The sequence below is a fragment of the Athene cunicularia genome (genome assembly GCF_003259725.1).
Source record: "Athene cunicularia isolate RWA chromosome 1 unlocalized genomic scaffold, athCun1 chr1_part2, whole genome shotgun sequence".
NCBI lineage: Eukaryota > Metazoa > Chordata > Aves > Strigiformes > Strigidae > Athene > Athene cunicularia.
The window spans coordinates 30,570,997-30,592,847 of NW_020799092.1; the positions used below are offsets into that span (position 1 = coordinate 30,570,997).

Below are 21,851 nucleotides of genomic sequence, written 5' to 3' on the forward strand. Positions count from 1 at the left end.
AGCCGCTCCTCGTACAACCTGTGCTCCAGACCCTGCACCAGCTTCGTTGCCCTTCTCTGGACACGCTCGAGTCACTCAATGTCCTTTTTGTAGTGAGGGGCCCAAAACTGAACACAGGAATCGAGGTGCAGCCTCACCAGTGCCGAATACAGGGCTAAGATCCCTTCCCTGTCCCTGCTGGCCACGCTATTGCTGACACAAGCCAGGATGACATTGGCCTTCTTGGCCACCTGAGCACACTGCTGGCTTGTGTCAGCCGGCTGTCAATCAACACCCCCAGGTCCCTCTCTGACTGGCAGCTCTCCAGCCACTCCTCCCCAAGCCTGTAGCGCTGCTGGGGGTTGTTGTGGCCTAAGGGCAGCCCCCGGCCTTTGGTCTTATTGAAACTCCTCCAGTTCGGCTCAGCCCATGGCTCCAGCCTGTCCAGGTCTCTCTGCAGAGCCTCCCTACCCTCGAGCAGATCAACACTCCCACCCAACTTGGGGTCATCTGCAAACTGACTGAGGGTGCACTCGATCCCCTCCTCTAGATTATCAATAAAGATGTTAAACAGAAGTGGCCCCAAAACCGAGCCCTGGGGGACACCACTCGTGACCGGCTGCCAACGGGATTTAACTCTGTTCACGACAACTCTTTGGGCCCGGCCATCCAGCCAGTTTTTTAGCGAGAGAAGTGTGCGCTCTTCCAAGCCTCAAGCAGCCAGTTTCACCAGAGAATGCTGTGGGCAATGGTGTCAAAGGCCTTGCTAAAGTCAAGGTAAACAACATCCAAAGCCTTTCTCTCATCGAATCAGCAGGTTGCCCTGTCGTAGAAGGAGTCGAATTTTACAGGCCTGTAATTTCCCGGATCATCCTTCTGACCCTTCTTATATATGGGCGTCACATTGGCCAATTTCCAATCAGTCAGGACCTCCCTGGTCAGCCAGGACTGCTGGTAAATGCTGGAAAGCAGCTCAGCGAGCACCCCAGCCAGCTCCTTCAGCACCCTCAGGTGTATCCCATCTGGTCCCATAGACTTGTGTGTGTCGATGCAGCAGGTCACTGACTGTCTCCTCCTGGATTACGGGGGGGGTCATTCTCCAGTCTCTGTCTTCTGGCTGAGGAGGCTGGATTCCCTCAATACAACTAATCTTGCTATTAAAGACTGAGGCAAAGAAGGCATTAAACACCTCAGCCTTTTCCTCATCACTTGTTTCCTCCTGCATCTAGCAGGGGATGGAGGCTCTTCCTGGTCTTTTGCTGCTCACATACTATAGAAACATTTCTTGTTGTCCTTGATTACTGAAGACAGATTAATCTCCATCTGGGCTTCATATCTCCTGATTTCCACCCTGCATAGCCTCACAGCATTTTTGTAATCATCATAAGTGGCCTCTTCTTCCAAAGGCTGTAAACTCTCCTTTTCTCCCTGAGCTGCAGCCAAAGCTCCCTGTTCAGCCAGGGTGGTCTTCTCTGCCACCAGCTTCTCTTACAGCTCCTGGGGACAGCCTTCTCCTGTGCTATTAAGACTTCCTTCTTAAAGATTGCCCAGCCTTCCTGGACCCTTGTACCCTTCAGGACAGTCTCCCAAGGGACCCTTTCAAGCAAATGCCCAAACAAGACAAAGTCAGCCCTTGGGAAGTCCAGGATGGCAGTTCTGCTGCCCCCTCTCCTGGCCTCTCTAAGAATAGAGAACACTACTATTTTGTGACCACTATGCCCTAGTCAGCCTCCAACTGCCAGATCATCCACCAGTCCTTCTCTGTTCACAGAGAGGAGATCCAGCAGGGCACCTTCTCTTCTGGTCAGTTCCCTCACCAGCTGTGTCAGGAAGTTCTCCCACAGATTCCAGGAATCTCCTGGATTGGTCCTTCTCTGCTGTGTTGTATTTCCAGCAGATGTCTGGGAAGTTAAAAGTCTCCCACAAGAACAAGGGCAAGTGATCGTGAGATTTCTCCTAAATGCCTATAGAATATTTCATCCACACCTCTGTCCTGGGTGGGTGGCCTATAGTAGACTCCTACTACATCATCTGCCCTGTTGGCCTTCTCCCTAATTCTAACACAAACACACTCCACCCTGTCTTCACTACACCTGTGCTCAAAGCAATCATAACAGTCCCTAACATACAGCACCACCCCACCGCCTCTCCTCCCTTGTCTATCCCTCCTAAAGAGCTTGTAGCCATCAACTGGCACACTCCAGGCATGGGAGACATCCCACTGTGTTTCTGTGATAGCCATGACATCATAATTTTCCTGTTGCATCACGGCTTCAAGCTCCTCCCGTTTGTTACCCATGCTGTGTGCATTGGTATACATGCACTTCAGATGGGATGGAGTTTTGCCCCCTTACCCCTTCAAATCTAGTTTAAACCTCTGTCAATGAGCCCAACTAACTCCTGCCAATTATTATTAGTGTATTTGATGAGGGCTGCTGCCAGTACAGCTCAGAGTGTTACAAATGGTCTTTTGTCTAGTACTTTCGTGTCAGTAAGAGAAATAGCTGCTGTCTTCCAGACTTGGCCATGCATTCACAACTCTTCCTTGGCAGTGACTCCGGTCATCTGGTCTCCCTGAGCCCATTCAAGTTGTTAAAATCACACATCCTGAGTTAGGCAAGCAGCAGAGTGGCACTAGGAATGTACAACTGAGTGTGAGGCCTCCCCTTCCAGAAGTAACAAGCCATTAGGTTTTGTTAAGTATTTTGTGAAATCTCAGGCAGACTAAGCTCCATTTCAGTGCAAAGGCAGCCATGTTTTCTTAAATGTCCAAGAAAATGAGTCTAACAAAATCTGCAGTGAAGAGCAGTAGATATGTAGACAACCACTTATAGTATCTGACAATTCAAGAGTGGTAAGAGAATGAAGCAGTAACATCTTAAAAGTTCCAGGAGTATCTAAAAAAAAGACAGATCATCTAATCTTCTGTGGAAAACAGCGTCTGTCTGTGTGGACCACATGGTCCATGAAAGAGTCACAGCCCACGAACTGCAATGAGTACTCAGGACTGCACTGGGCCTTGAAGCCTATAAATATATATGTACTAGTGTTTGAAAGTACCAACAATATGAACAGGGGCATACTTAAGAACCAGAAACAGGAAGTTTTTAATAGTAAACTTTGTAAACACTGTGTAAACACTACAATGATAATATAGAAAGTGTTTGGATTTACAAGATCAAAGCACAAAAAAGGAGAAAGTTGAATGTATTAATTACCTAAAATTCCCATTAGCACTGCAGGTTCCTTGGATGGAATTTGTTGTAGAAAAGGTAAAATATCATCAAGCACAAACCATTTATCCAAGTACTCCAAAATCTTGCCTAAGCACACTAGTGAATTTACCCGGACCTGTGCAGTATGATAAGAATTAAACAAACACTTTACTATATTTTTGCCTAAGAAAAAAATACAACCTCAAAAAACTCATACCTAGTTGAAAACAGGTGCTACCAGAACTACAACATTCATATCAGAAAATTCAAGACAGGCTAAAAAATCCCTCCTGTATCACAAAAGGAAGATACATATAGTTACACACTGCTCAAAAACCCATTGGTTTTCTGCAGAACATTGTTAACATATTATTGGGGAACACACTTCAATAATTTTTACAGTATTACTAACACAAGAAGTTGTTAACTTAAAAAAAATTTTAAGAATAAAAAAGCAAATGGTGCTTTTGTATTTGTAAAAAGTAAAAGAGATCTCAAAAAGGAAACAGAACACACTGATGGATTTTTCTTTAAAGGCACAACAGCAAAAGGCCAAAGTAATTAAAGGTAATAACATTTTCTATGGCCTGAGAGATAAAATTATTAGGATACTTACAGCAAGAGAAGAAGTTTGCAAACATGCATTTTTAATTCTTGGAATTAAGGAATTTTTCATTGATGGGTAATCTATTAAATTGGCAAATGTAGGAATTATGTTTAGGCAAAGCTCCTAGAAAAAAAATTCTGCATAAGTCTAAAAAGAAACATGCATGTTTTTTATAAAATTAGTACTAATATTACACTCAAGATCAAAATTAAGCTTAAAATGTCTTCTTAAGTTTTCCTTTTAAAGAAATATTTAAGGCAATATGTGCAACTAAGCTGACCTTAATCTATCACACTCACTTAAAAATAGCTAGAATAATAAAGCATTATGATATGTATACAGAATCTTGAAAAATGGATTAAAAAGAGTATTCATAAATTTATAATAAAATGTTTGGATAGCATGAATATCACAAAACACATTTATATTACATCAGACTAACATTTTCCTACATAAGCCAAGCAAATCTGAATGAGTACTATCAACATCACTGCAGCAGAACAACGATAAGCTGAAAGATAAAAGAGCATATCAAGATTAAACATACTTAAGTAAGAAAAAAAAAATGCCATTTCAGCCCAATCTCAAAAAATAAGAGAGCGCAATATTAAGTATATGTTGCAAGTAATACCTGAGTAACCAAACTACTGACACAGGAAAAAAACCTCACACTAGGTGTTTAGAAACAAAACCTTTTCTCCATAATATGCAAAGGCTTTGAAAGATAAAAGTCACATCTGTTTATCCAAATCCTTCTTTAAGAAATACTTTATTTATCTCTCCCTCCCACTCCTGAATGCTTCTGGGAACTGGAAATTAATTCCAGTAGAAGAATGGTTTAAAGAAAAAAAAAAATAAAAGAACCTTAGAAAGCTAATGTACTGGTTTCAGCTGCGATAGAGTTAATTCTCTTTCTAGAAGGTGGTACAGCGTGTTTTGAATTTAGTGTGAGAGTAATACTGATAACACAGTGATGTTTTAGTTATTGCTAAGCAGTGCTATCCTAAATTAAGGATATTTCTGTTTCCCATGCTCTGCCAGCGAGCAGGTGCACAGGAAGCTGGGAGGGAGCCTGGCCAGGACAGTTGACCCAAAGTAGTGAAAGGGATATTCCATACCATAGAACATCATGCTCATTATAGAAACTGGGGAGAACTGGCTGGAAGGAGCAGACAGTGGATGAGGAACTGTCTGGGTATTGATCAGCAGGTGGTGAGCAACTGCATTGTGCATCACTTGTTTTTTTTTTTCCATTGGTTTTATTTCTCTCTCTTTTTGTTATATCCCTTTTCATTACAAATATTATTATATTTTATTATTATATTTTATTTTGTCTTAGTTATTAAACTGTCGTTCATGATTTTTTTTTTTTTTTCTGATTCTCCTCCCCATCCCACTGAGAGGAGGGAGGAGTGAGCGAGCAGCCTTGTGGTGCTTAGTTGCCAGCTCGGCCTAAACCATGACAGCTAGAGAATGCATAAAGAGAAAAATGAAAATATGGATACATAAAAGTATCACCAGAAGGTGTATTAATATGATTTCACACCAAATCAGGTCTTCAAAAGGTAACTGTCAACACACATGGGCCTCAAAACAAGCCACCTCTCACTGACTGGTAAGAGAATGCATGCCTGCATAGTTTCTGCTGAACAGACAATGTAGTATAAATGCACATGCAACTTTTTGCAATGGTGGCTATTAAGAATTTAGGATAAGAGCATTAGAACAACAGTCAAATGGGTCGTCCCTGGAAAATAATAGAACTAAATTTTTTTTTACTAAAATAAATTTTTTTAATAAAACACTCATCTCTTTCAACATTCAGAAATATTATACAACTTTATCCTTTCTCTTCCAAGTAAACAAACACATGAGTGTACAAAAAGTTGGCATGCCAATTTAAAGAAAAGAGAAAAAAAAGTTTTAAATAAAGGCTGCAATTACTATACCTGGATCTGAATTGAAGGTGCTTCCAACGCTCTATAAACCATTGGTAGAACACTGTTCTTTATTTCATCTGGTGGAGTCTTTGTTAGAAGCAAGTCCATTTTTTGCAGGAAGATCAACAAGATCTATTAAAAAAAGGGCAATTCAGAAGTCAAAATTTTAACTCCAGAAACATATACCGACAATTTAAAGTGTGTTTATCATATCATAAAAATTTCAAGTTTTCTTCTAACTTAGTAAATGTGATCACTTACCATGTTGCTTGCCTGAAGGCATGGAAGACAAAAAACACTGACATATTATTGCATTTTAAAAACAGCAAATATAAATCAAATGAAGTATGCATGTTCTAGACTAACCCTTCTGAAATATGAAATCATAATGACTAAGGAAGGAGTCCTGTTTCTATTTACAACATGGTCTTTTGTTAAAATCCACCCACAGAAAATCTTTATACACATCACTATTGAAAAAGCTAAACGTTCAAAAAGCTATGGCTCAAATTCTGCCCTCAAAGCATTTGATCACAACTCCGCATATAAAAGCTGTATTCCATCTGTATCTAGAATCAAAATAGGGGCACAATGAAAAGAATATTACAGCTACTATATGGACACAAAATACCTTTATTCTATTTTACATGGAAATTCTATAGCATAAAAATGAAAAATCCCAAACAAAAAAAATCCACATCATGTTAACCTAAAAGGGAACACTAGAATAGCACATTTACGTATTGGGATTCACCCTGCTTAGGCTTAGCCATCTAAAAATTAGCTGCTATTCTAAGTTACTCACCCAGACTCAGTCTCCAACAGAGAACTATGTAACTTGTAAGACTCACGTCTCATCTCAGACAGGTGAGACAACTTGATACAGGTGATATTGACTATCCATTGACATCTAGACTCCTTTTAGAAAATAGGTTAGACTAGATGGATAAATTGTGGTGAATAGTATCACATTAATAATAAAGCCAAGTCTTTCTCATGAGGAAAAGATTTCAATTTTTAAGTCTAAAAATATGTAGCAATCTGTGCTTGTATGTCAAATAAACAGAATCATCAAGTGTAGTAATACAAGTGTACCAAGACCACATTACAGGTTTCCTCCTTTCACTTGCTCTCCTCTACAGGGAAGAAAAATAAATTCTCTTAAACTGCAGCTAATGTGTGTTTTCATACTGTATATTTCTAATTACCTAAACTGTACACATACATACAAAATCATTCATTCATTCCATGAACACTGATTCTGATGCAATATCCCCAAAATTGGGAGAATTAGGGCGAGATGGATGAGATCAGTTTTAAAGTTTTTATCATTATTCTTGAATAAAGAATTTTATTTATCCTAAACTTGGCTTTTTGAAACATACATGTGCTCATAACACTGTTCTCTTGTCTAGCAACCCTGTAGTACTGTGGCATGACAGTTTATATGTTAAATATGTAATAGTTTTGGAGAATGATCATTTGATTGTTTTTGCAAGTTTGAAGAGGACGTGAATAAAACCTGTTATTTAACAACTAGAAAACTAGAAAAGCTCCTTTAAAATAAGAACCAGATGTCTGAACATGTAACACTACTTTTAAGTTAAAAATTATACGATATAGTAATTTAGGTTTCACAGAAGCAGTTCAGCCTTTTCCCACTTGCTGTCAATGCTCTTCAACTAAGATAACATGAAGCTGAATAATTTTTTATTTTTCAGTCTTTAACTAGGATGTACTTCACACTGTTCCAGTGAATCCCTTTCATTTTTAGTTTTCTAGGGTCATATGTGATAGTTTCTAATTAAATAGATAAAAGGTAAGATGTTACAGTCACAGACACACACGCAAGCAGCAGAAGTTTCACTCTAAATAATGCTAAAGAGGTGCTTCATTCACTAATACAGAGCCCAGTGCTTGTTTGTCAGGGTGCACTTTGGTATTAGAATAAGAATTTAGAGCAAACTATAAGCTAACTCTCTATGGATTCCCCTAGATATAAATTAAGGGTTTCTCTACACTGGGAGGCTATGTCAGCTAGGACGTTAATTTACAGGACACCTCTTACTCCATGCTAACTCCAAGAGTACGATATGAATGAGTAGCTTAACTAAATACTGAATTTTCATTCACCCCTCTCCATGAGTTACAAACACACAGGAACTGGATGGTTTTGCCTTGCACAGTCAGACCTGGAATTCTGTCCTCTGAACCTTTATATTTTTTTCCTGAATTCCTCATATATTAACTTTGAACATCTGTCCTAGATTACTTAAATTTTGCCATATAAAAAGACCACAGAAATAGCAGTGGAATAAGCCATCTAGTACTTAATGTGCATTAAAAATGTCAACCTAACAATTGAATATATCGTATCTAGAAAGCAACAAAAAAACTTCACAAAGCTTGTTCTTTACAAGCTGACCCCAAGTCTGTATTTATCTTCCCTCATTTTTCAAGAAATAAAACAGCTTTTGTGCCCTTTATGTTCCAGATACAATTTTGCGACAAACTTTCTGATGTTAAAGGTAGCAAAAAACAATGTTATCTTTTAGGATGAAGCAGCACCAATAAGATGCTCACTGGCTTTCGGTTAGTTAGACATTTAATTTTTTTCAAAACAAGAACAAAGCTAACATAAAGCCTCAGTGTACCAAAAGTAAACAGCATTAAGTAGTTCTAATTTTCTGAGGTATTCTCAGTTACACTGTTGTCCCCCTTTTCCCCTCCCCAATATAATGAGAGTTCTCTGATCCGGTTTTCTGAAACCCAGAAATAAAAGGTCTATTTATTAATTCCTGTGTTTATCTTGTTCCTTAAGTGCTCTGCAGAGAAATAACAGCATCAAGCACTAAAACAAGGTAAGCTAGAAGGAATGCATAGCTGCCTTTTATCTGTGGAAGCACAATGCCTAACTGCAACAAAATTCTCAGGAATCATCATGCATATGGTGTTGACAAAAGGATGCAAATGTTTTGCTCATTTATAGTAATGATAGTGTCTTACTACTTTTATGCAACTGAAAAAAAGTGCATTTTACTTACACAATACATTTGTCGAAACAAATTTCACAAATTTGTGCACAGCTCTCAAATAAAAACTATTTTATTATCATCATCATCATCAATAAACAGCATTTTTAAGAGACCATCAAAGTTATAACTTTTTCCACCCCATGATCTCAGTGTCAGCAATATGAACAAGGTTCAGTTACTGGCAGAATATGTGCAAATAGTGTACTGTACAACTCTGCTCAGATTGGCCAAGTAAGTGATAAAATGCTTACAAATATACCTTCTACAACCAACCAAAATTAAGAATTGAGTGGTAAATTGTTTCCTTTTTTTGCTAATCTAATCTTGGCTATAAATGCAAATATACCTTCAGAAAACCTATCTAAAAAAGCAGGGGTAGAGGCTTTGTGAATTTCCTGGAAAAAAATCTATTTTGTATAAATCAAGACTGACTGCCTGGACAACTACAGAGCGGGTTGAGCAACCTGTGTGAAGCTGGAAAAGGGAAACAGAACAATTAGTCATTTTTCTGGGGAAAAAAAAAAAAAAACAAAGAGAAAAATTGTGATCTGAACATTAGCATACCTGGATTGGTTCTTGCTGCTTAAAAACAGGACCAAGATCAGGCAGAATGAGCCTGATATATTCTTCTTTGGTGCATTCCTCAGCAATTAGGAGAACATTAGGCAAGACAAAGGGTACCATATCAGGATTCACAAATTCAGAAGTCAAGCAAGGCAAAATTCGTTGAATTATAACACGCTAAAAGAAGAAAAACAAGCATGCATCACATTGTACTGTATTACAGTAAGTTACTATTGTGCCAGTTCAACAGCTTTTGTATTAACCTGATATTTATAAAAGAGCAGACAGATAATGTTCAGTTGGGGACTCTTTATTTTCACAGTATACTCCAGCTAATTTACACTGTGCTACTTTGCTAACTTTTCTCTGTTTGCACTCAGAACATAACTGGAGACTGTAACTGTGAAGGTCAACAAAAAGCAATTAACAGTACAGAAAATAAGACTTTCTGCCACATACATCAATTATGAAAATCTATCTGCCTTCTGTAAAAAAGACCATAAAAAGACCCTCTCCTCCCCTCCCAACCAATTTTTCAGTATTACATCACTCACTGAACACACATATAATCCTACTATAGCTTCCCTGTAAAACTCTTAAGTCCCCTAAATGGAATTCTGCTGATGACATAGGTATTTTACACTGTGGATGTCTACTGTAGAGTTAGACATCCTTAAATGCTTTTAAAATCAATAAAGAGAAATACACAGTTCAAGGGCACATGGTCCCCTTCCTCCTAAAATACACTTTCAAGACATTAAAAAATGTCCTTAAGATTAGGTTAGTCAGTGGCTGCCTTAAGTTAGGTGAAATACATCCCATCTATTTCCAAATTCAAAGCATCAATGATTTCTGATCAAAGAAAAATATTACTAAATTGAAGTATTAAATATGAAGTCTGAATTTTGCACTGTGTAGTTCAAAACAAAATGAAAAGAAATCAAATGCAGTGGTTGAGAAGCTCAGCTATTCTATTATGTAGCAATCTAATACTATTTTTATATCAAAGATGCATTATGACTTATACAAATTAAAAAATACCACAAAAGGAAGAGGAGTCAGACTAGACACAGTGTCTAACACTACACAGAGGAAATCTGTAATGACAGACATTTGCCTTTGAGGCTTCTGGCCACTGCTAGCACAAGAAAGTCTTTTGACGGAAGGAAGCTTTGCATCATTCAACATCAAAGTACTGCCTTGCTATGAAAAAACTTGAAGTAATCTGATTGGGAGAAAAGGTGGCAAGATGACATCAAAGAGCTACGATAGCATCTAGAAACAAAGGGAAAGCCTTGTGGAGAGAAGACAACACCCTTTCAAAGTGGGATGAACTACAAGAGGACATGCAAATGGTGGTTCCTTACACATACTGATAGCACAATTTGCCATTTTTTGTTTAAAAATTTATTGACAGCTGAGGAGTATTTCCACACCAACTATTTTGTAATCTCCCCTTCTTTTCTACTACTCTATTCTGAAGGTCTCATGGCAGTCTACTATGGTACAATGCTGTAAAAAGTTCATCATCCCAAGATTCAGAATGTTCAGAGATGTTCACATGTTTTTAAACTATTTCAAGACATCATACAGACATACCTTAGGTAGCTTTGGCAGAACCTTTGGTAGCCCTTTAAAAAACTGTGATTTCTGAAGGTTATCCCTTTGGAATAACGAATCAAAGTACTGAAGTGTCATTGCTCCTACATCATCGAAGAATGGTATCTAAAAATAAGATTAAAAGCTTTTGATCTGGAGAGAGACAACACTGACACTGTTACAAAGATTCCAAAGTATAATCATCTACGTTTTCAATGCCCTATAGTAAACCTTGACAATGATGTGCCTGCAATGAACAGTTAGAAAAGTACTTTTTAACATATTAAGTAGCAGAATATTCACAGATAAAGGTTGATTACTAAAATGGAGTTTTCCTAGCATTTTAAAGAAACCCATGCATGTTATGTGTACCCAGCTTACTGTATATGAAATAATTTTTTGTCTACAAAAAATGGAATGAAAAGTAAAAACCTTGATTAAAAGTTCTCCTAGGAATAATTATGCTATTTAATATTACAACAAAGGATTAACTCCTAGGCCATCCAGATCTGGTTATCATCTCTGGAAACTTATAATGAATCAACAAGCATTTATATGCAACAAATGTGTAATTATATAAATTTCTCTCTGCTGTTCAGACCCACTTGTAAATCCTGTCCACTATAATTTTTCACATGATCTCCCATGTTTGTATTACTTCAGCAAAGAAGGTACAGGCCTTCTTAAGTGTTGTGTAACAAGAAATATACATAGACCAGGCTTATAAAGATGGCACCAAGAAAACACCAGGGGGTTTCATTTATAGCCTGGTATATCATATTAATACTGATAGAGCTGCTTCATCATTAATGAATAGATTGATAAAAATACATGGTGATAACAAGATTGTTTATATAAAAATCCAGCCACAAATATTAACCTTTCAGTTAGCAAATGAACAAATAGAGAAGTGTGTCTATCCCAGACCTACACAGACTGGAATGAAAAGTTCTGTATTCAAAAACTTCCATGGGTAACATTCCTCCGTTCTGCTAGCTCTCAGTTTTAGGGAGGGACAGATCAAACCTCATGGGCTGACAATAGTTAAAGACAAGCATGGTCTCTCAGACTGTTTAGACACTTGTTTTCAGTTGAAAAATCTGTGCAAAACAAAAACATTTAGAGAAGCTCTGCTGTAAGGCAGAAAGAGAAGCCAATAAGAGCAGGGCAACAAAGAAAAAAAGAATCAGAAATGCAACTGGAGTGGGGTAATATAGAAGAAAATAATCTATCAGCAGAGAATTCAAACTAGCCTGCACTGCAGACTTAAATTCTGTCTTCTTAGATCACACACCAAAATGTATGTGATCATGGAATTCTTCAAAGGTTAACACAAACTAGTAAAAACTAGCAAGGTAAATGTGCCAATGTCAAGCTCCATTTTAGCTCATGTCATGCTGGCCATAACAAATTACTTTTAGACTAAAGTTCTAATATCTCTACCTTACAATTCAGTCTGTAGTGCAGACGTGGTAAAAGAGACAATATAACAATTTATAGATTTGTTTTTGTAGTCCTTCAGACAAGTGAGTTGATACTTGCGCAACATTTGCCAGTTTCCTCACTTCCCATCTTTCAGCGTTTATGTTGGCAGAACTACTACCTGTTCACTCACTATTTCTTCCAATTGTTAAGACACCGATTTCTCTGCCTGCATACTATCATTTTATATGACAGAAAAAGAAGAAAACTGCTTAGCTAAGCAAACCTATAAGCAAGAACCTGAAAGGCTATCAGATATGACAAAATAGGGTGTAAGACAAAGGCAGAATCATGCTTTTAAGTTCTACTTTCAGATAGGAACATGAAGGAAAAGTTTGTCAAATTAAAACTTGTTATCCTACTTGCAGTTAATTTTTGTTTTATTATGGCAAGTAAGCTCCAAATATATTTTAAGCTATTCTTCTGCATATTTAAGAAGACACCAAAAATCACAAGCCAAAAGTTAATTCTTACATTTATTGCCCTTTATCATTTCATGGCTTTAAAAATCCTTCAAATACAGTTTTAAAGACTGAATTGTATAAAAACATAGCACAGAAAATACTTCCATCTGTATTGGAAAGCAACAAAATAGTGCTGCATTGAAAGATTATTCCAAATTTTGTCTCAGCACCTGCTTCTTCTCTATTAATAAAGGTCAGTGTAAGGACAACTTTTGACATCAACTAACATCATTATTTCCAAAATAATATTTAACATTTCAACTAAAATAATTAATAGGAAAACACTTTAAAATAGCTCTATTGTTTCTACAAATCAAGCACTATTTTTCCTCTTTCCTATGGCTTCTGTATTTTCCATAAACTGACCTTAGTCATTTGATCTGCGTCTGGTCTCACTGCTGGAGCTACATTTAAGAGTAGCTTTACATGTTCACGCACCTCCTCTGGTATATTCTGAAGAGTATTGGAGCTTAAACGGCTCAGCTGCATAAGTAATTTAAGCACATGCACCATGAAGTCAGAAAATCTTGCATAAAACTATTTCCAATATACAACAGGACTACACTTTGTCCTCTTGATGGTTTTTCTACCCACACCCTTGGTACCCTCCCTTCTCCCCTTTCATAACCCATTTGCTCCTGATCCCTCATAGTCTTCTTGCTGTCTCCCAACAGCATACCTGCTTCAGGTCACATTTACCTATTTCCAACTTCTCATTGTGTTCAGATTATCAGAAAACACAAACTCAGTATTTTAAACATGTACATGTAATTATCTGAGGTGTTGTCTACACACATTAAAACACAGTACATAAGCTAAAGCAATGGGCACCCAAAGAAGTTATGACAAAGGAAACTTGCATATGAACACACATTATGTCAGCTGATCCAAGTAATTGTCTTCTGCTAATATTCAGTCTGCAAAGAACGTGAAATAGCTGATAGCTCAGAGGATACCAACTGCAATGTCAAGTGATCAAATCACTCTGAACTCACCCATCTTCAACAGTCCTACATAGGTCACTCACTGCTTTGTGTTTCACACCGTTAACCCCAACAGGTAAAGTATTTACTCCAGGAGACCAGTATTCAACAGGTTTACAGAGAAATCAGGTGAAAAATGAAATTTGTAGTTTATAAAGTGGGTACATGTAACCTTCTCTACACATATTTTTATTTCCGTATTTTGCTAAGATTCTTTTTTCTTGATATAAAAAACATCATGCAAGGCAAGATACCATCAGATTGCTTTATGTTGGAGCACTGGTGTTGTGTTCTAAATACTTAAATCTATTTTAAAACAGTAACTTTTCAAACACGAATATCAATGAATAACAGTCACAAATAGAACAAATACCTGATCCAGCTGTCTACTAAAGCTTTTATAAATATCCTGCTTGTTGACCTCAAAAATTGGTTTCCCTTTATTAAACACTGCATACATAACAGCTCCTAGAGAGTACATGTCACTGGCTGTCTCACAGCTCACAGAGAGAATATATTCTGGTGCCAGATACTCAGGATTTGGAAGACACAAGGATGGTAAGTTTGGATCCCACTCCTTACAAGCGAACTTTGGCTACAAAAGAAGTAAAATAAAGTACATTTATTAGCAATTTTTGAACAACATTTTAAATAAGAAACTCAAGCAGCAGAAAATAATTAATCCACTCAAATCTGGTTCTGAATGAAACAGAAATGGAGTAAGGCAAAACTATTAAGAATCTGTGTCAGCTTAGAGTGATTAGCTGATGCAGTTAATTCTGAATATTAAAGTGGGGAAGTGTAATGTAAAATCAAAGCACTGCTGTAAGATGGAAACATGAGCTATGATGGGAATTCATTTTAGGAGTTAGCAACCAGGCAATGGGTAGATGCAAGAGACTAAATTAGGTAACTTTGCATGGCATCCAACACGCAGGTGAGCAGAAGTGGCACAGGCTTCAGTCTCTGTCTGAAACCATCACTAGACTATTTTGACTCCACTGAGCCAACTCAGGCTCTTTTTCTGTGATGACCAAAGGTAGCAATTCAGTCCAGACCTGTGCCAGATGCTTATAAACTTCCTGCCAACAAAATATAAAGGTAAATATTAAATAAATTATACTGTATTGAAATGCAAGGTCATGAAATTGGTTTCAGACAAAGATCTGAATTTGAAATTTAATGATGATAAATATAAAAATCTATTACCTCCTGTTCAGATGGATTTGTTGACTGGATACAAAAATCAAAGCCCATAATTTTCCATGCTCCACTCTTATTCAATATTATATTTTCAGGAGTAATATTTCCATGGACCATTTTCACACTGCTGTGCAAAAATGACAAGCCTTCAGAAACCTGTTAATAAAAGATCATTATTTCAGGTTAAATATTTCTCCAATTATCCTACAACATTTACAAAAATTCTGTTCCTGTAGTTGTGGTTAAATTGGTAAGTTACCCAAGACACAATTTTTCACCAAAATTTTAGGCTAAGTTTTAAAAATTATGTATGAAGGAAATTAAACACAGATGGGTAATCAGCAGATGAGATTACTAATGCTGACCAACTATCACAGCATAAGAACAAAAGTGCTTTTCAAAGTTTATCAACATATTCACCAAATAAAACATGGAAGCTACTATTCCTCCACAGAAGGTAAAGAAAAAATTCACATATGGGAGAGACAGCTGTAGCACAGACATTTATACAGAAAATAAAAATTAATTCAATTTTGTATTTTCCATGTCAGAGTAATCAAAACCAGTAGCAACTTAGAGCCTCGTATGTTCATCTTCTCTTATACTTACAGTGATCAGGGCACTATCATCTCTGACTTTCCAATCATTTAATTTACTATAGACAGACAAAACTTTGGCAGTTTACAAACGTTGAAAACCAATCATTAATACTAAAAGAACAAGAAAATTATAAGGACAACCTATGTCATACCTGAAGCAAACCATATTTAGTCTCCACATCATAAAGTTTGTATTCTTTAATGTCAGATGGTAAAGGAGAAGGTAGGTTGTCCCAGCTGCCAAGAACATTAGCTAAACTTGCACAGATTGGTTCTGTACAAAATGCCAAGCAATCCCTGTAGAGGAAATACATACAAACATTTCTTGTGAATGAATGTAATAAATCTCTTGTCTGTGAACAAAGAACCATACAAACATCATATTATACATTACCAGAGCACTTAGTGCTACCTAAAGCCATGTTATATTACAGGGTTTGAATCCTTATTAGTATATAGAGTGTAGTATATAGAGTATATAGTAGTATATAGAGAAAATATATAAATAAAATACAAAAATAAATATATAAATATGTGAAGTATTCAACATTATTTGAATTTTTATTATATTCTGTAACATTCATATGTATTATTAACGATGCACACAATGCTTCATAAAAAGTCTTCACAAAACAATGGCTTTCTTCTCTGATCTGGGAAAATCAAACAAATAATTCTTACTATTATTAAACTTGCAAAATCAGGCTTTTAGCTGTGCCTAAAACTCAGACATCCCTCACTGAAGCAATACTTATCATGGTCAGTCAATGATCAGAAACAAAATTAATATAATGTAAGGTAGTACCTGAATATTCCTCTACTTTGCAAATGAAGAGGTGCAAACACAAATGTTGTATGAACTGCAGAGTGACTATTTTCTAATTTATTTTATCTATTATTTTCTTCAAGAAAAATTACAGGTCTTGCTTATGCATTTTTGTGTCAATGGTATTGGAAAAACATAGATGAAGCAAACTGCCACACAAAGTGTGTAACACTGTAAAGGGTTGTAACACTGTGCGTCAAAATTTCAGATTTCTAAGTCCAGAAAATAATGTACGTCTCACAACATTTCACAAACTTCATGTAACATAGACAGAGTCATTCTTTACATCCACATGCTTCATACTGGTCTACATAGAGCAGGAGGCCCCAGACAGTTATTGCATCTCACTTTTTAATTGTTTTAAAGTTTTTCTGGAGAAAGCATTACATGGATGGTAGCACACACACCTGGTTTAAGGATGAGTTATTAATGAGAACACTAAATACTGCATCACTATGAACACAGAAAACTGAAATTAATTAGCAGTAATATATATTTTTTTTAATTTAAAGTTATAGGCAAGAAGATAGAAGCCTAACTTTTTGCTCATTCCCTAAAAATGTCACAGAAGACACAACACCTCAGCATGAATCTACCACATATTTTTTATGTATCTCAATAATCAGTAAGCTTGCTTTTTAAAGGAAAATAAGGCTGATGAAACACACAAACCTATTATTCATCCAGATTTTAGTTTTACTTTAGTTTTATCTACTGCCTTTCTGAAGGAAAAACAACTAAAAATTAAAATACACTGAATCATAGATGTCAGCCAACCTTACAGGATGTCTTTGCTTTGTTTCCTTCCTCCCTACCATTCTGTTAACACCAGCCCTTTTATGTTTCTATTAACAGAGCTAGGGCTATAATACTTGTTTATGTAGTAATCACAAGAAAGAATCAGAGCGCAGAAAAACAGCGTCCTTCATTTTCAATCTGACTTCAACTTTACCACAGAGTTTATATATTTAGTTATGGCTAAGGCAATAGATGATAGAAAAGACCTAGGCTAGGGAACAGTTATTCAGTGGTTTTCATAACATACATTCTCTGATTTCTGTTGTTTTGAGGGAATAAAAAGATGTCTGTTTATTTTCTACTCTAGAAGCTAATTAAATAAGGACCCAATCCACAGCAAAGGAAGGATGGAGCAAATCTAATTAAAGCAATTGAATACTGCAGAAGCTAATGTCTACCATACAGTGCAGCTTCTTTAACAGTTCCCTGAATAATAGCAAAAATGAAATTCAGAGTAACATAATAAAAAGAAAAGTTAAAATTAAAAGTGATGACCAAAAATGCATATGCTCTGGGGAAGACTGCAACAGATGGAATGTCTAGCAAATTAAGTATCTAGGACTCTTTCCACTACTACTATTTTTAATGGGTTGTAATGACATTATGAGTGAACTTGTAATTTGTCTTTTTTATAGTTTTCTCCAATAACAAGTTAAATATAGAATTATTGCTCACCTGTCATTCAAGACCAGTTTTAAGTAAATAAATTGTATTTATATTAAATATTTAATATAAATAAATATTCATTATATAAATGCATGTAAAAATGTATACAACATAATATATAATATATATTTATAATAAATATAATTATATTGAATACCAATAATCTGGAGTAAAAACATTCTATTAATAGTGGAAAAGCCTCCTACAAACTAGGATCAGAAAGGTATGGTCTTTCTTTCTATATCTACTTCAGCGGTGGCAGGCACACCAAACATCCTTTTGCTCGACAAAGGAGGAATAAAGGGTGACTTGCAAGCAGTTCAACACAACTGTATGTTACTTTGGAGACACGAAAAAAAGACCAGGTACAGTCTAGCCAGAAGGAGTTCGTGACAACTTTCATCAAGAATAAGCACTCTGGGAAAGACCTCCAATTCTAAAGAAATCTTACAGCATGCTTGCACAAGGTTACACACACAAATATTCTAAGCAAACTTTTCTTTTATGAACTCCCTCCAAAATGTTCCATCAGTTTCTGGCACTGTAAGCAAATGGATGGGTTTTGTGCTACTGGCGTTTCTACCAGTAGCTGAGTATGGAAAGAAAAAGAGTTGGAGTAAAGCCCAGGACATTTCTAAAAACTCACAAATGATAACTCTGATATAAGTACACTGTTAATTTTACTCAAAAGACTTAAATTCTTCACAAGAACACCACCAAAGCTTTCTTAACACTCCAAGGTATGAATCTTAGCCTTTTCTTCTGAAGAGTTCAGGGAAAAAAGAATTATAGAGGCAGTTGCTGAGTCAATCAAAATACTGTGACAATTTTAGGAGAAAGCCTGGGATCTCCTCTGGAATTCACCTGCATACACTATGACAGAGATAACTCCAGGCCCTTTAGCATGTAATAGTTTATTTACTGTTGTAGAGAACTGAGAGCTGTCTTCAATTACCTAATTAATCTTCCTTAGGCTTTTGTGAGGGGCATACTGAACCACAGGGGCAATGACAGCTTTGAACACTTGTTAATTCAAAACGTTATTTTGTACTGGAGGAAAGATATATATGAATATGCAAGTGTCATTTAATCCAAGAAATCCTTCCCAAAGTAGGCATCACAAAGATGAAGAAGCATTCCTACAGTATTCTCAGCTCCTAAAAGCCAATACATTTGGAAAAATACAGGTTACAGACACAATCAAAAATGTAGAAGTTTGAAAGGTAGTGTTTATAAATCTTTAATAGGCTACCGTTTAGAAAAACTGCTTTGGAAAAAAACCCTTCATGATCTTCCTCAGTAAAGTGAGGATCAGCTTTGTATTTTAACATGAAATCTTCATTTTATTTGTTAGATTTTAGTGTGTTGTTATCACGACAGTTGAATCATAAGATTAACCCATTATTGTGCATAGTGGCCAACCTTACATAAATCAAATAAGCACTACTAAACCACACTGAATTTTGTCTCCCTCAATTGGCATGAGTACCTTTTAAACACATATGCAGCCACAGTACATACTATTTACATAAAATGTCCAATCTTACATGCACTAAGTACATACATCTCATAAATGGAACCAATTTATGAACAACCTTTTGAAAGAAAACAATTTTTAAGAGAATTCTTCAAAAGTGAAATTAACTGAACTACCAAATTTTCATGCTTTAAGGGTCATGTGTAGCCTTATAGCTACAACTGGACTAAAATCATGCAATAGATTATTAATTAGATTCACACCAGAAATGCATCCTATGGCTTTGAATCTCATCAGATGTATGTGTTAAATGTTCCAGATATTTTATGTCCAATAACAAAACAATGATTAAGAAAGTCTGTTCTCAGCTTCACTACATCTTACCTGGATTCTTCCAATGGATGTTGAACAGTAAGTAGTCGAGGGTGTCGAAGCCTGGTTAGTTGTTGAACACCTCGTTTTAACGAATCAATAATCTGATCCTTTTCAAATTTTTGATACTTGTCTATTAGCTTTTTATCAAAGACAAAAACAGCCACTTCCTAAAAATAAGCGACAAAATTCACTCAGTATATAACACAGCCAAAAAACAAGCCTATACACCATTACATAAACACACACATTTTTGAATCAACAGTACAATCCCACCAATGCAGTAAATATTTCAATATGTATGTATATATACATATTGTCCATACTTTGTCCCAGTCATAATCACATAATCACACAGGTTACTGTATATAGCCTCTGGAATATATATTTCAAGAATTAAGGTACTTCTGTTCCTTATAGCTTACAAATAGTTAATACATAAACTATAACCACTATCTACACAGTGAAAAAGCAGCAGATCCATGGGACAGAAATCAGCTTGATTTTAGGTAAATGAAAGCATTTACATCAACTACGAACAATTAAAATATTATGAGCATATATGCATTCACTTGGCATGAAATATACCAAGTGGCACATTATTAGACCGGACTCTGTCTCAGTGTTCTGCTCCAAACCTGAAACTAGACATTCATGAAAGATAATTTATAGTCACAGTAATCAACTAACCTGATCAGACCATTCACATGATAAAACATTAAGAATTTGTTAATGCTTAAACATGTGTAAAAAGAAGACCCAGAAATGCAGTAGATGTTAAAACCAGAGAGAATAATTCTTTCAATCAACTCCTGCAAACAGTGTGGGAGAAAATGAAAACATTTGTATGAAACTTTGAAATTTCAGAGGTGGATGTGAAATAAAAAGTTAGATTATGTCACAATCTTGAAAGCCATTAAAGAGAAATAAAACAATTTTTTTTAAAAAGGAATTTAAAACTCTGCAATGAAACAGAGACTTTCTTAAACTCTTACAACAGCACTCTGAATAATAATAAAGGTTAGAAACCAGCAGGAAATATGAAAACACAGCTTTCAGTCCCAAGAGGAGATCTATGCTCTTGTACTGCATTTTATAACTATTATTCTAATTTAAATATCACAAGAACAGTTAAATTATCGATTTTTTAAAAAAGACTTCTAGAAATAGACTATATTAAAAAAGAAATTCAGTCCAATACACAAAAAATTGGTTTATACTTTTTAGCTGATACCTGTTTCATTAAACCATTAGCAGATGAACGTCTATAATTCAAGTAAGTACACTTTTCCTGCTTTTATCCACACCAGCTCTCTTATCTAACTCTTAAGTGTGATGGATCAAACATTAACATTGACACAAGGCAGGAAAGAACCAATTAAAAAATACACCTTTTCCAGTACAAAATGTGAATGTATTGAGCAGTACATGACCAATAACAAGTTCAAACTAATATAACGCTTCTGAAAGAACTTCTGTTTAACAGCAAGTCAAAAAAATCAGAAAGTGAATATTTAAATTGGATAGTATGGGACATCAGCTATGTTTTGAATATTTTATGATGGTAATAAATAAGTTCTATTGGTGCTTTCTGCAATCTTGCATAGTTTGTTTGAAGTTTGATAGAACCTTTACAGATCCAAAATTAGCTCACATATAGTATGTGTATGAAACTGTAGTATTCTAGGTATGAAAATTATTGTTATCCCATTGATTTTGTAGACTTAAGTTATGGTGGACTGTCAAAAATCAAAATCATTTGAGCTATGTCACAACTTGCTTTCAACACCTTCATTTTCACGTAACACATCTGATACAAGAAGAAAGCACCCAGCGATCTCTGAACACTAAAATGTTAAATGCGTGCTGATATTAATAATTCAAAATATGGCATACTGAAATTCAATTCTATAATCGGCGCTGCTTTTTATATGCAAAATGCCATATAAATAATATAATATCTTAACCCCCATAGGTCACCAGATATTATTGTACAGAAGAATGAACTGACAGCCGAGTCATGGGCCACAGAACACATTCTC

General features: G+C 35.9%; 1 protein-coding gene across 3 annotated transcripts in view; it reads right to left on the minus strand.

Moving 5' to 3' along the window:
• The window catches only part of SCYL2 (SCY1 like pseudokinase 2), a 39,381-nt gene that overhangs the window by 11,234 nt on the left and 6,296 nt on the right, over positions 1 to 21,851 (minus strand). For 2 of the 3 annotated variants that reach the window (XM_026867907.1, XM_026867905.1), the window contains exons 2-12: positions 19,822 to 19,979; positions 15,823 to 15,967; positions 15,078 to 15,227; positions 14,242 to 14,463; positions 13,252 to 13,368; positions 10,940 to 11,065; positions 9,341 to 9,517; positions 6,003 to 6,014; positions 5,751 to 5,873; positions 3,811 to 3,924; positions 3,198 to 3,330 (exon numbers count right to left, since the gene is read on the minus strand). In XM_026867907.1, the coding sequence (XP_026723708.1) occupies positions 3,198 to 3,330; positions 3,811 to 3,924; positions 5,751 to 5,873; positions 6,003 to 6,014; positions 9,341 to 9,517; positions 10,940 to 11,065; positions 13,252 to 13,368; positions 14,242 to 14,463; positions 15,078 to 15,227; positions 15,823 to 15,967; positions 19,822 to 19,979 (1,477 nt within the window). The remainder of the gene's footprint in view (positions 1 to 3,197; positions 3,331 to 3,810; positions 3,925 to 5,750; positions 5,874 to 6,002; positions 6,015 to 9,340; positions 9,518 to 10,939; positions 11,066 to 13,251; positions 13,369 to 14,241; positions 14,464 to 15,077; positions 15,228 to 15,822; positions 15,968 to 19,821; positions 19,980 to 21,851) is intronic. The other variant, XM_026867906.1, reaches the window with a different exon arrangement.